Raw genomic sequence first — 15,310 nt, 5'->3', positions numbered from 1 at the left:
AACTCTTAAAGTAGAAAAAAACCAAAAAACCAATGGCCATCTGAATTTAGATGAAATAAAATTCCTATTTTCCTATTTATATTTACTTAACTGCTATGCCAAAATAATGAATACATTTTTGCGAATCGATTGCTCTATCAAATAACGCAAATATTTAAAAATATAAACGAACATATATAAGCAAACAAGAGAAATTTTAATATTTATCTATGTTTATTTGTGTGGAACAAAAATATGGTCAAAAATACCAAAAAAAAAAGTACTTTGAGTGAAAATAAATATGAAATTCGCTGACTGAAGCCCATTTTCCTGTACTCTTTAAGGTTTTCCCAACCTCTACGTGCGTCGGCATTTTTATGGCTCCTCCATAGAAAGCCATTCCCTCGCCTTATCTGCAATCACAATCTCGATTTGATGACCATTTCGCTGCATAAATAAACCAATAATTTAATTTTAAGCCCACATTGGCGTAACGGCACCTGAGAGCGGCGGAAACAAAGCGATTTCATCCATGGGTCATGAAGCTGAAATGGCCATCATGGTCGACACACATGGGCTCGTATCTTTTGTGTATCTGTATGTGTAAGTACACTGAGCAAAGAAACAATATAATTGCAAATTAATTGAATAGTTAAGAAAAATTCGAAATCGAATTAATTATTTTTACATAGTATTTACTATGATAACAAGTTTTTATTAATTGTTATAATATTAATATTAAATTCCTTTAAACAAGATAGATTCTATCTAACTATAAAATCAGTTACCATTTCCAAGAATTTTTTTTACGAATATCGGAATCACCTTACATTAAGGAATTATTACCTTATGTTCTACGAAAAAGTACAAAACGAGGACCCAACCCAATATAATGCCTCAGATCTAGTTTTGGGTAATTTTTTTTTAAGTATGAGAATGAGCATTTTTTTTAGGTATTGTCAGTTTTTGGATGTTTGTCTGAGCGTATTTAGATTAAATATTTTTTCTCAGTGTGGTCGTAATACTAGCGTGTGGTCGGTAACCGTTGTTCGGTGTTTGGAGAACGATGCTGTCTCATTGTTATGGACAATGATGCAGGCAGACAACCAGAGATTTTATGGCGCACATTTCATGAGCAAAAAAGGAGCTGAAGAAGCTGCCTTCGCCGGGTAAAAGTTGTTTTAATTACAGGCACATGGTTCACTACATGGTATATGGCGCATGGTACATGGCACAAGGAACTCAGACGGAGGCGGAACGTCTTGCCATTTCAGCTGCTCCTAATAACCGGCTGACACTCTTACAAGCCCGAATGCAAGGATCTGAATAGGTATGTATGTGTGAGAGTTTTGGAAGGGGAATCAGAAGGATGTGTCCGGTACAGTCACCGACAAAAGACTCTCGACGTGACCGTCTACCATTACGTATGCAAAATTTAATTTCGCAAATGAAAACGGGGACGAAAGGGTAAGAAAAGGCGTGGAAAAGTGGCACATTGCTGGCTGGCCGACAGTCACAGTCACAGTCACAGTCACATTTGCAGTCACAGTGACCGGCAAAAGTCATGCCTTGCACTTAAAATTAAAATCACCACCCTCTTGTTCTCTCTGCCATTGTCTGCCTGCACATTTTTGCTCTGCTCTTTTTTTCTCCCAGCCAGACACAATTTAACAAATTAAAAAAATGAAAGACCTAAAGGATTGAGGGCTGGCGTGAGGAAAAGCAGGATGTTGGAAACAGGAAGGGACAGCGCAGTAAAATGACCGTGACCAAGAGATTTGCCAGTCGAGGCGAGAAATATGCAAAAGGCTTTGGGGAATTGCCCATAAAAAGCTCATCTAAGTTTTGCTGCCACTGCGAGAAGGGAAATAGAAGAGGGTATGGGTATCCTATGATATCGTAAGATAGTGAATTAAAGTTTAAAGTTTGATTAAGGGCAAACTTTCACCAGTTGGGGTTTCTTTCACTGCAGATTTTAATGGTTATAAATGAATACTCAGTTAAAATTATCTCCTTATAACCTTTTCTTTATTTTATGATTACACCACTTACTCAGCGAAAACGGAGGATATTTTAATCCAAAAAGGAAGAAAACACTTACCTGAAAATATAAATAATAGTTTATTAGAATTTTAAATAAAGACACGCTGTTAAGAAATATTTTGATATTTTATTTTTTTAAGAGATATTATGTAATATGATCAAGATTCTATTCATATAGCTCTTGCGGGGCAAATTATCTAAAGTATTTCTAAGTGTTATGATTATTTATCACTTTTTGTTTATAAGTTCATGTTAAATTGTTCTTAACTAAGTTTGGAATCAAATGTTAGGAGCACAATTAAATGCAAACCCAAAAATCCAGCTATGAACATGAAACAAACCAACGTTCGTACGTAACTAACTCTTCCAAAACTAATCCTCCAACTTTATATTCCATGGAATTTTAGTCTCGCAAAAGGGTCCCGACCGCTAATAATGTATTCTGGTATTTTTCCGCCAAAGGCTTTAGGAACCGGGCCAAGAGTATTCCCCAGACAGTCAGAGAAAACATTTCGACCTTTCCGCTCTATATATAGAATGTTAGCATAGATGACCGGGGGATTTGCAGGGACGTGCATGATTTATCGGATCGGGGACACGGAGCCCCATGCTTTAATACGGTATTAAGTCATTTCATTTATTATTTAAGCCGCGAAATGTGGGCTGTCAAAAATGCAATCGCCATAGAGCAGGACTGAAAAAAGGGCGGCAAAAATGTGGACGTTGCCGAGGCAGCTTGCAGCGAAATTCAATTACGGCCGTGATGGCAGCCAACAGCCGGGGGTAACGAGACGTAACCGTTGTTTGCCCATAAATTGTTAGTAGTTATGTCAATAATGTGTGCTGCCATCGCTGATGCGGATGTGGGTGCGGATGCTGATGCCGATGCTGAAACACACGGCAGCCGTCGACTTTCTTTCTATGTTTTTGTCCCTGGCTGCCATGTGTCAATGGGGAAAGTACGCGCAATAAAAAAATGAAAACGCCAAAGTATCGCCATTTTCCAGGACAATTCTGGGCCCATCCCCCTCTCACGTTGCCCCCTCGACGTCCCTCGTTACATGTGTTCATAATTTCTGTTTTTATTAACAGCAGCAAAAAGCTGACAGGCGCAGCAAGAACAAGGGCAACAGAAGCAGAAACAGCAAAGAAAGCAATAATATTGAACAAATAATGCCATAAATATTTGAAACATCAGAAAGGCAAAGCGAGGGTGGTTACAAATGTTTCCGAATAAATATAACACCAGAGGATTTCAAAGATTAATAATTTTGCAGTGTCTTACGGCCGATTTCTCAATGTCAAGTTAACTTTTGCTACCGAGTTAAATTTCTGTGTCGAAATAAAGTAATTTACAAATATTATCCTTCTAAATCGCATCTTAACAGACTCTGTAAAGCTTATTCGTTTGGTAAATTAACATGACTTGGAGAAAACAAACCTGTTTTTCCGAATAACTTAACTTCAAGTTATCTTTCTCTAAGAGACAACAAACAAAAATCTTAACATGACATTGAGAAACCCACTTTTAGATGGTTACCAGGTGATTTTGGAGATAATGAAAATCCACTAAAACCATTACCCACCTTAGCAACTCAAAATATTCTGTTACACTACCTTTTCTATGGGTTACCCCTTGTTAACCTTTAATTATTAACCAACTTTCGAGGACAGACTATCAGAACACCCCACTTGTTAGTGATTAACTAATTGGCTGTCATGTTCATTGCACATTGGCAGTAAAGTACTCTGCAATTGCACAGCTAATTGGATCACTTGAGCGTGCTGACTTTTTCCAATATCAAATTAAATAAATCGATAAAGATAGTTGGTGAATAGGCAGCATATTACTTTTCATGCTTAAAGAAGCAATCCGACAATGCAGATAGAGTGCTTTCGTTGCTGCGCGTTGTCATCTTCATGGCCATCATTATTATGGTCATCCTGAGCGTTGTCCCTCGGGCCAATTGTTCAATCATTGGGCTAATCAACGGTAGCTAATGGCGAGGGGAATGCGAAAGGACCGAGAAGTGGGCGTAAAAAGGGGGACTGCGGTAATTGCAACTTGTAGTCGATAGGGCGTGGCCTTCGTTCCCAGGGTTTTCTCATTAGACAACTGCTTAATTGGCTTTCGCCGCTCCTCCTCAAATGCAGTGGGGGACTGGGAGTCCTGGAAATTCCTTGGGGGCGATAATTGGATGTTTTTGGCTGATCGCTGTGGGTTATTTGATGCCGTTGCGGCGTCCATGAAATTCCACTTGAAATTGACTTTTTGTGGCAAGTGAAATGCGTGCCGCAGCTAATGCAGTTGCCGTCGTAAAATGCCACTCGAAGGAATGTTCGAATTTCCTTTGAAGCTCAGACCACCTTAGCTGCATTTAAGCGGGGCATTGTCCTGATGCTCTGGAGACTGCCACCAGGGGAATTTTAAGAGTGTATTCTGGCCGTTTCGAAATAAACAATATGGGATATAAGCCATTTGTTTTCTTACTATCACCACAAATTATAAGGAATGATTTTAAAATAAAACACAACATATATCACTAACGAAAGATAATATATTTGCTAGTATGGTTTTAGGAAAGCTATAATATATTACAAATTGAATTGCATTATGTCTTGTACTTTCTCTAATATCTCAGAAATAATATTTTATGAATTTATCAGTTGCTTTTTAGGGTGCTATTAAATAGTTCAATTAAGGCCAATAAAATGCTAGGCAATGGACCTCGCCGCAAAGTTATTTTTCTTATCCTTGGAACATCATTTCGAGGATTGCGATAAAAGCAATCATACATTTAGAGCCAATAATCATAACTCATGGTAGATTAATGCGTTCCCCGAGGCAACTATATAAAACTCAGTGTGGACTGGAGACTCCTCCGATTCGGAACTGTATTCCCCCCACCAATTTCATGGAATTGCCACATTACAATTCATTTATATGTGGCATGCTTTATGGCATTCTCTTGCAGCCATTAATCAGCATTAAAAGTGTCAACAACAACAGAAAAGAGGCAACAGGAGTGGTTGTATGCAAAACAAAAAAGAAAGAAAGGAGAGCGAAAAGCTTTCATAAATAGCTGCCAAGACGCTGGAGAAAGCAGGAGAAAGATTCCGCCTCGCCAGGTGAGTGGAAAACGGCGTAGTCATAAAGCAATCAGCAGGTGTTTGTCATATTCCAGGGCTCGGCCCGCTACCCTGTGTAATTTATTCCCCAAAGCAAGTTGATAAGACTTTTCCTGCAGCCCCTTATTGTTGTCTTTATGGGTCGGGGAAGTTTACCTGGGGAAAGGGCAATTGCTTTTCGAGGTGCTGTCTGGAGTGGAAGCTTGAAAAATGTGTGTGCAAGTTCTCCTTTCGGAAAACTTAGCAGCCGGAAATTACTTCCCTTTCGTCAAACATCAAGTTGAGCCGGAACGTTATCCAATAAAATTAATATTTGTCTGGCATACACAAAGTTGTTTGATAAATTGGCAAGCCATTAGGAATATCATCTATATGTATATCATATTCCCAATATGTATTTTAAATATCCTTTATATTTTTTTAAGGTCTACTAAGGTATATACAAACAATTTTCTCACTCTATATCATATACTTCAAATATATTTTTGTGTTGAACTAAATTTTTTATTCAATAAACAAACAATAAGATTTATTTGTGTGTGTTTTGTGAAACTCAATTTACTCTTACCCAAGGTAAAATCAACATTTAGTGTAAATAAAAAAAATCGCATCACAATAATAAAAAAAAATTGGACAAAGGTAAAATCTTTTTATACATATTTTAAAAATACATTGAAATAAAAATAATTTATTTTTAGATCTACTTTGTTTAAAATGTTCTCTTTTGAAGTCCCACATTTAAAACATATTTTGCGAAACACTTTTATGTTAAACGATATTAAAATAAAGATTGAATTTAAATTAAATGTAAATCACTATCCAAAATAAAATGAAAGAAAGAAAAAATCGTTCTAAAATTATTAAACTTTTTCGTACAAAGTTGGTTGTGCTGACCGAAAACCTTTTGTTAGAAATGTTTTGCATTTAAATGAAATTGAATAAGCCGCTAATCCAATTCACTGGTCCACCGTTGGCGAGGGAGCGGAGTGGGCGTGGCCTTGCGGGGTGGCACAAACAAACAAAGGTTAGGCCAAAAGCCAGAGGTGGCCGAAACCACAACCAAAAGCAGCCGTTGCCACTTCCACTTCCACTTCCCGCTGTTTTCATTGTATGCGCGCTGTTTTCATGTACTGGCAATTAATTTGCATGCGAAGCCATTTTGGAGTTTAAACGCAGAGAAAGCAATTCCGGCATTTCCCTGGCCAGTTGAAAAGCTGGCTGCCACTCCTTAACCGCTTTCCGCTCAATGAAAGCACCAACGTTTTTCCGGCTGTCATTTTGGAAATCGCATCTAATGCGTGCATGTGTGTTTAATGCGGCGCAATGGGGCATTGGGGAAAATGCCAGGGAGGATTTTCCATTTATCCCTGCACCATCACTTTCCACCGAATTTCATTTGGCCGAGTTAATCAAAGTTTTGTGTTGCTTTTGTCGCAGTTTCCATTCTTGGCCGACATTTGGCACGGAAGTCAGTCGGCGGTGGGCAGTCAGCCAAAAAGCCGAAAAGTTGTGCGCCATCAATGGAGGAGAATTAACGAGAGCTGGAAGAAAACAGATCGCTCCGAGCTGGAAAAGCCAATGATTTGGCAAACTTTTCGTTACTTTACAACCGATGAGAAGGCATTATTTGAGGCATCAATGGAACGTTTAAGAAAATGCCAGTTAAGGGGTGTTATTTGTTGAAAGAGCACAACGAATTGGAAAATTTAAATTTAAGGAAACCTCTTTTGGTAAAAGTATATCAAGAAATTCAAATATTATATATGTTATGTTAAATAAAAAAATGAAAGTTAAGAAGCACATGGAATTGGATACATGAATTTCAGAATATTCTTTTGGAGAATAATTATTATACATATATATTATCCTAAATTTCCGAAATATTGTTTTAAAATATATGGCCCTAGAAAACCGATAAAAAATATATTTACTCCTATCTTGGTACATCAACAGCCTCAATTTGCTGACAGCAATCCATTTATGATGCCTGGTATGGAAAATAACAATTCAAAAGCCACTAAAAAGTGTACAAGAAGAATGAACATTTTGGCTGATTTATGAGCACTTTCAAAATTGATTGCCCATATATGTAAGCCCAGTAAATAAAAGGATATAAATCTGCTGATTTAATTGAGAATAAAGAATGGCGGGTATGGAATAATCGTGTTTTATGTTTGTAAAGTACCCGCAACACGAAAAACCCAAATGCAACAAAGATTAGAGAAAGCAGAATGCATCCGCAGCCCCTGGGGAATATTTACCGCGCATCATAAACCGCTGGCGAAAAAGGGGGCGTGGCGGGGCGGACCGTAAACTGCCGGCGAGTGGCAGTAAAATATGAAATGCCATAAAGATATATGCAGAACAAGGAGCCCTAAACCCAAACAGCCACAAAAGTAACATAATTTTCCGCATGAAATGCGCTACAAAGTGTTTCCCATATTTTGCAGCCCAGTGTCTCATTCTGCATTATTTATGCAGCACACATTCCAGGGAGTAAAATAAAAAGGAAGAAGAGCGCCCACAAATAAATTGAGAAGCACCAAGATTTATATGAAGCAGCGAAAGAAGTTACCGAGTGGAGCGAACTGAAATTCATTTTATGCGATGTAAAGTAAAACTTTCTCCTCTGGACACCTGAGCTGCATGCATACGCCTGGCAAAGTTTTGTTGAAAAGAACCCCGGGCCCGCCCCCCAGGATGCCTACGTACAGAGTGTCCTGACCAAACATTAAGGTGAAATGTATGCGCCTGGAGGTATGCAACATTTTGTCTACGACACCCGAACGGCCGACAGGACGAAACAGAACGGAACGAAGGGAAATTGCGGGCAGGATCCTGTCACGCACGGTGGTTCCTGTGGTTCCCAGCCAGCACAAGCCCATCCTCGTCCATCAATCATGGGTTGCATGTGTGTGTGTGTGGGGGCAGGTTTCGGGTTCCATTTCGTCCTGCAACAAATCGGCGTAATGTGCGGTGTTTGCTGCACTTAACGAGTACATTCTTCGCCCACCCAACCAATCACCACACCCAACCCACCCAAAACCCATAACCCACTCACCCACCATCCTTTGGCTCCCAATTTGTGGTCAGTCTTGTGCAATTGCGACCATCAATCAGAAACGCTTCGATACCGCTCTCAAAACTTAATTGACTTTGATTTTGCAAAGTTTGACATATGTCAATGACTGATGACCGTCTAATTTGGCCAGCTTTGTGTGCTGATTAAGTGACAAATGTTTGATGTTTTGTAAAATGGATAACGACGAAGAAAAGGAATGAAAAACCAATCAGAAGAATTTCAAATTTATTCCTTTGACTTTGACTTTCACAAATTTTGCTTTTGCCACATTTTTGTGATATTTTTTTCGGACCCATAAACGATATTTCATTTTGAAAAATAATAGACTTTGCGGTTAGACATTTTATAATTGGAAATATTTTTAAATTGGCCGTTTGCCTTTGTGATTATTCAATCACTTGTGGTTGGAAAATGAAATTAAAATGTGAAAATTTCATTTCGTTTTTACTTCCGTGTCTTTATTATAGCGTAGAACAAATTCTCAGTACCAAGGAAATTTTAAATAAGGCTTACAAAAATCTAGTGAAAAATATTTAGAGTAAATATATTTAAGTAAATATTTTTCTGCACTTAAAACAACTTAATTTTTAACCAATTTTTTTGATTAACAACAAAATAAACCAAATAATCATTTATGGAGTAACCGAGTGTTTACACATATGTATGTGAAAGCATTTAATAGCATTACTCTTCTGGCAACTTCTGAGTTTGTTATCATATACGTTTTGGTAATTAACACCTCAAAATGTAGAACCAACGTGACTCAGTAACAAACTGAAAACTGGGGCTTCATTCCGCCAAAAAGAGGGAATTATAAAGAGAAATAAACAGAGAGCAGTCTAATTGAAAAGAGCCCCATCTCGACGTGTTGCAAATTAGTAAACAGAGTCTCAACTGCAGATTGTCAAATCTGAGGGGTTGGGCAAAAGTGGGCGTGGCATCTGGAGGGCGTCCGAGTAAGGGGACTCTAAAGTCGGGTGTTAAATTATTTATGAAAGCCGCTGGCTACTGCCAACAACGCACACATTTGAAGCCAGTTTGGGCCACATTAAGTCACAGCTGAGCCACCAAGCTGGATGAGTAAGTGCGATGGGGAGATGGGTAGATGGGGAGCGAGAGCAGCGCAGATTCACTGTGTGCCAATTAATTATTCATAATTAGCTGCCGACTAAATGTTTAACTAAATCAGAGGACGTCTGCCCCGTCCTCGGTTGGGTGTTTATTTAAAAGATGACATTAGAAACGCAATCCGCGGGGCTAAGCGTGGCATGGATGTTTGCCTCCGGGTTCAGAGCTAAATTAAAAGCTGGCCATTAGAAAGCAGCAGCGTTAATTGTGATTTACGATGCAGGTTGTGTTCCTGCCTGGAAAAGTTTTAAATAATCTATGAGACCCCGCACATATAGCAGAAAAATGTAGACCACAAATAAACAAAAATATGCATCTATTATATTCATTTCTTTGAAACCGATATGACCGAAAGCAAAATAAAAGGCATATTATTTTGCTTTGTTCAAATGAATTTGTTAATTAAAACTCATAGTTTTTGAAAAATGGAAATGTGTGGAAATCCAATCAGCTATCTGGCATACATACTCGTATTTAAAAGAACTAGTTGGGAATTCTCTGACTACCAAATTTAGTTTAAGGCGTTTAGTTTACTAAATCTTGAGATTTAACTAAACAACCTTTTTCAAGAAAATAATTTCTGTGTTTTTTTATATCACAATATTAAAACCCAGTTACATTTAAATTTTATTATATAACTTTTTTTGGGAATTTCTTTAAGTATTATGATTTCTGGTCGCAAGATAAGAATTCGACAAAAAAATATTTTTTAAATGCCATGCGAGCTGTTTTATTCATAACGTTTCGAGTATTTGAAGCGTTGAATCATCAAATACTGTGAATCACGAAAACATATGAAGCAAAGTAACTTATCTAACTATTAAACTTGCGAAAAGAAGTGGACGAAGTGTTAAATATTTTGTATAAATAATACAAAAGGCAATGTTTCGGGTGTAATTTTAAATAATTAATTATATGAATTACTCATTTTATGAGTTCTGATAAAGTGAATCGGAAATTCAAATGGAATTCTGCAGATTTGAGCTATTTAACCAACAGGAAAAGTCCAAGGAAACATAATAAGGAAGAGTTCTTTTTTTGGAATTCAAAGAAAAACACCTTGAATTCTTGAAGCTCTCCATTACGACCCTTGTTCGCCTCATTGAATTGCTAATTAAAATAAAAGCAATGGCAGGACAACCTTCAGAAGTAATTGCCCGGAGTGGAATTTGTCATTCAGTAAAACCAATTTACCGACGGTGGCCATTCGTCTCCTTCGCACCTTTTCCAGACCTTTCAAATCCGTTTCCTGGGAAATTTCTTGTAGCGAAGTGAGGATTTCACTTGACGTTTTTACCCCCAAAAGGGGGTAGGGCAGGGGGACTGGCTCCGCTCATGTCTAGCCGCTGTCTACACAAGGGCATACACACACACACACACACACATGGACAAACCGCACACACACACTAACTCACTGGGTGAAAGGATGGGGAGTCCTTCCTGAGGCGACGCAGTGTTGTTGTCATTCGAAAGAAGCGAGCCAACTACAACACGACAGCTTTATATTTGTGTAAATATTTAGCAAGCAAGCGGCAAAAATTCTTGGCCAACTCAGGTGTTGACTTTTAGCACACGTGTGCGAATATTTTGCGGGCAGTCACTTAGGAAATCTGAAAAAAATACTCAGCTTCACTCTGGTTTCCAGTCTAGACGAGATGCAAATGTTTAATGGGGTCGTGGGTCAAATCAAAACGCAGAGCACAGCACACACAGTCACATGGGCACAGAAAATAGCACAGTTGCCTATTATTTGTCTATTGTAAAATCACACATTTCTATATTTCCATCACATTTATAAATATTATCACTGGGTATCTAAGTATTTTAGTAATATTCTTGGCATTATTTTTACTCACTCTGCTATGGATTTAGATAACGGCCAGCGCTCCATGGAGGCCTGATATTTCATATTCTCGATTTGCTTCTTTAATGCGTCCCGATCCATGTTTTGTAGAGCACTGGGATCCATGGCGGCTAAAATTTATCCACATACCACCCCTGCAAAGACCAAAGCGAACGAGAGAGCGTTAGAGAGCGTGACTTTGGGGGTTTTTCGGAGAGCATAGACCTGCTATAAAGTCTGCAAAGGCAATATCTCTCGTTTTTGGGGGTCTGTTGTGTGCCAATTCGATGAGATGAGCGGTGACAGGGTGACTTTTGGGCGAACTGAGCCGGAATTTGGCACCCTATATGGCCAAAAAACATTTCCCGGTCCCAGTTTGCAGGCCATTTTGAGCGGCGATTGCGCAGAGCATGCATAACAAATCAATAGAGAGAAATGTCGGGGAGCGAGCACTCCAAGTTAACAGTGCCGCCTAAAAGGCTGCCATAAACTCTGTTGACTTTTCCGCCGCCTCTTGGCAGGGTGGAAAACATTTGTTTACAACCGAGAAAAGCGTGGGGGAGAATTGGGAAAATCCAGAACGGCACAGAAAAGGGCGCGTCCCTTGGCCAAAACTCCGAAATGCAAAAGAAAAACGAACAGCTGAGACTGCAATGCCTCACATTTCGGCCAGTTTTTCAGCCGGCGTATGTGTTGTAATTTATGAAACTTTCTTCTATCGTGTTTACACAGTTAAAGTCGTTTTGGCTCCTTTGGCACCCATAAATAACCCCCACAAAAGGGCGTGCGATGAAAGGTTTTTGGAGAGCGGGAAAAGTGGGTCGGAAAACCAAGAAGCATTTTGCGTGCCCTTAGACAATTAGTTTTTGCTGTTTACACTTTGGGCCGGCATTAAAGAGAGCCTTCTGAGGGGTGGTTTCGGACAGTGATGGAGATAATGGGCGAGATAAATGGCAAAGTTTAGATACTTTGGGGATGATAGATTGAAGGGATGCGGAAAAGGTTAACCAGAGAAGCCATTCCATCCAGGAATAAAGCATTTAAGTTGGTTTAATCAAACAAATGTGGTTGAAGAACTTATTTGGGTATCGATTTAGGCATCTTTCACGATTTCAAATTGCTATGCTGGGCCCTGTTCTGCAGAGGCAAATTTTCCTTTTATCATTTTAAAATTGCTAACTTTTCTGTCTTTTCTTCTCATATTTTTTACACTATCCATTCTTGTTCTCGTAAAAAAATGCAATATTTTTGAATCTAGGCGCCATGTATTCTTCCTCTTCCATGATTATGAATCATACTTTTCCCGATCTGGTAACACCAACCTTTTCTTTCTCTTTGACCCCCCATTCCGAATATCAACATCCCTTCACCTCTCTCTTCCCCAATCATGCTTTCCCTTTCACCTGTCTCTGCACTGCTCATCCCCGCAAATTAAGATGATAGATAACATTTCCATAAAGTGTCTAGCTAGGACACGAACCTCTACTAACATAGTATAATTAACAGTGGTAAAATATCGCATGCTAGAACTAGGATAACAGAAGTTATTTGAACAGAATGTTAAGCTTGTAACCATCTGAATTTCAGTAAAAATAACTTCTTAAGGCCCCTTAATTCCCCCTTAAAAAACCCCTATCCCCAAGCTCATCGGTAGACAATCAAGAACTAATACCGAACTCAAATAAGAGGCCACAGAAAGCAACAAAAACATGTCGATTTTTTGGATATGGGCCACCACAAAGAAAAATAATACGTAGGAGGAGGAGATGGAGGACCTTTCCTGAATCCAGTGAAGCGACTGAGGACGCAACATGACAGCCCAAGGATGAGGATGACACCGGAGCACAGCTGACGCTTTTGTAGGTGTAACTTTAAATACAAAAAAGGACGAGCTGGCCAGCGCCACGCCCCCCTCTCAGCTGCCTTTTTCCTGTCCAGTTTGATACATCATTTTTTGTCGCTTCGCTGGGTAACTTTGACACAGGTCCTGTGTCCTCGGTCCATTGTCTCTGGACCTCTGTCCACGGCTTGTTTGCATCTCCAGCTCACCACCTCCTCCCTCCTTTTCCACAGCTGCCAGGCTGCTAAAGGATTTTAGGCTTTAACCCAATCTGCTACTGTCGCTTAAACGGAAAAGTTGCTCCTCTCGACAACCTGCGGGTTGTTTGCAATTTTTGTTTTTCCCGGAAAGCTTTAAGCAGTGGGCGCCAACTCTGGTGACACTCTTGGCCAAATGTGTTAATGGCAAAATTGTTGTAAAACAGCTCAGATTTAATATAGCCGAAGTGCAGGTCATGGGGATTATGGGGTTGAAGTTGGACCAACGAAGTTTATATGGAACATGTATATGTCTCTTGCTATCCTCTAGGTCCAATGTGTCCTGGCACATGTTGACAGCACTGGCCAGCAGGAACACTAAAAGCTTTAAAGTTGGTTTAATTAAAACTTTTCAAAGTTGTCCCACCAAAGGGATTCGATAATGAAAAGTTCGGGATAGGAGGGGCAAATGTTCCTAACTGGTTGAAAACTCCAAAAGTTAGACTTTTGAAATGTTTCGGGTTAATTAATGAGTGACTTTTATACGTTTCAGAAATCAAAGATCTCAAGAAACTGGGTTTCTGGTTTAGAGATCTTCTCCATTTCTTAAAACCTAGACTACTCTTAGAAGACAAGCCAATACTTATAAATCATTTAATAAAGTAATCTCATTAAAATATTGTTTTAGTTTTAAGGAGGCTATCAAAAGGATTTATATTTGCTTTAAAGTGGGTGTAATATTATGTTTTTATAGATAAGCAGGGATTTAACAAGAACGCAAGTGCAAACTATGAATTTTCATAATCGGGGATGCACCCAACTCTATAACTTTTCCCTGCAGCTAACAAAATTGTATAAAGCAGGTACAAAATTGTAATACAAAATGTTTGTGCTTTAGCGAAACTTCTCTTAATTTGGTTAATGAGTGAAATTAAGTGCATTTTTCCCTTTGGTGGTTCTGCTCACAAATGCACTTGGCTCCGCTGGAATTTCCCCCCCAGCAAATTCCAATGTACTCCCTTAACCCCTGGCTGCTTAACCCACCAACTAATCCCTGACATCATCGTTTCCACTTAAAGTGCAACACCATGCCACGGCAAAAAGGGGGAGCTCGGAGGGAAGCTGCCACCGAAGAGCCCCATTTAACCTCGATGGCAAATCTTGAACGTAAAACTAAACTAATTGCTTCGAGCTATTGCCGCCATCGACTATCCGTCCCTAAGCCCCCGTTTTGCGGCTGTCCTGAAACCCAATATGATGGCGATGCGCCATTAAGCACTGATGCACCACAAGCAACTGAACTCGACTGAAAAAGTAGCAGAAATTTGTCTGCGGGCGTAGGATGCATGGGCGTCCATTGTGGGAGGGGGAGGAGGGGTTGAGAAAGTCAGCATGCAACGGACATAAATCGTTAGCAAAATGTTTTTGGCGGCTACAAGCGGCAGCCACAAACCAAAGTATTTTCCCCCCGTCTTTCCTTGCCGCTCAAGTGTTTCGCGTGTGTGTCAACAGGCGTTCAAGTTTTTTGACACCCCCCCATACCAACAATTTTTACCCACCCATTCCCATAAAGCAGGGTCTTTGGGTCTCTGGAAGCGACAAGGACAACTGCGACGAGTCAAGTGATTCCTTTTTTCCCCAGGATTTCCCTTGGAAGGAAAAACAAATTGTGAGGCCTGCCCAAGAAGTTACTCAATCTGTACAGCAGTAATACATATTACCCATTTGCTTCGTTAATAGATACGCCCCGAAAATGGTCACTTGCCATTTTTCCACCAATTTGGGCATTTCCTTGGGCCCACTTGTGTCCCTTTTATATTGTTACCATAATTGGCATTAGCCCCAATATCCTTTGCACTGACGGATGCTGTCTTTGGGGTGCGGCAAACGATTTCAGCTTGTTAGCTTAATTTTAAATGCGGAAACTTTTCGCTCGACACAAAATTCTTTGGGGCATATTTTCATTGTTGGCCCAAGAAATTGTAAGGTGAGGGAAATTCCAAAGAATTTCGTTGAGGAAAAGTGTGTAAAGAGGAATTAACATATATAAAGAGAGGCAGGCTGCTCTA

The 15,310-nt window shown here is 39.5% G+C and overlaps 1 protein-coding gene across 1 annotated transcript in view; it reads right to left on the bottom strand.

Moving 5' to 3' along the window:
- The window catches only part of Ggamma30A (guanine nucleotide-binding protein subunit gamma-e), a 50,712-nt gene that overhangs the window by 16,865 nt on the left and 18,537 nt on the right, over positions 1-15,310 (bottom strand). The window contains 1 exon segment of the mRNA XM_017086682.4: positions 11,218-11,359. Coding sequence (XP_016942171.3) covers positions 11,218-11,330 — 113 coding nt within the window. The 5' untranslated portion in view covers positions 11,331-11,359.

The sequence above is a fragment of the Drosophila suzukii genome, chromosome 2L (assembly GCF_043229965.1).
Source record: "Drosophila suzukii chromosome 2L, CBGP_Dsuzu_IsoJpt1.0, whole genome shotgun sequence".
Lineage (NCBI taxonomy): Eukaryota > Metazoa > Arthropoda > Insecta > Diptera > Drosophilidae > Drosophila > Drosophila suzukii.
Note: the sequence above shows the minus strand (reverse complement) of the source record. Positions and strands in the feature narration are given on the sequence as shown.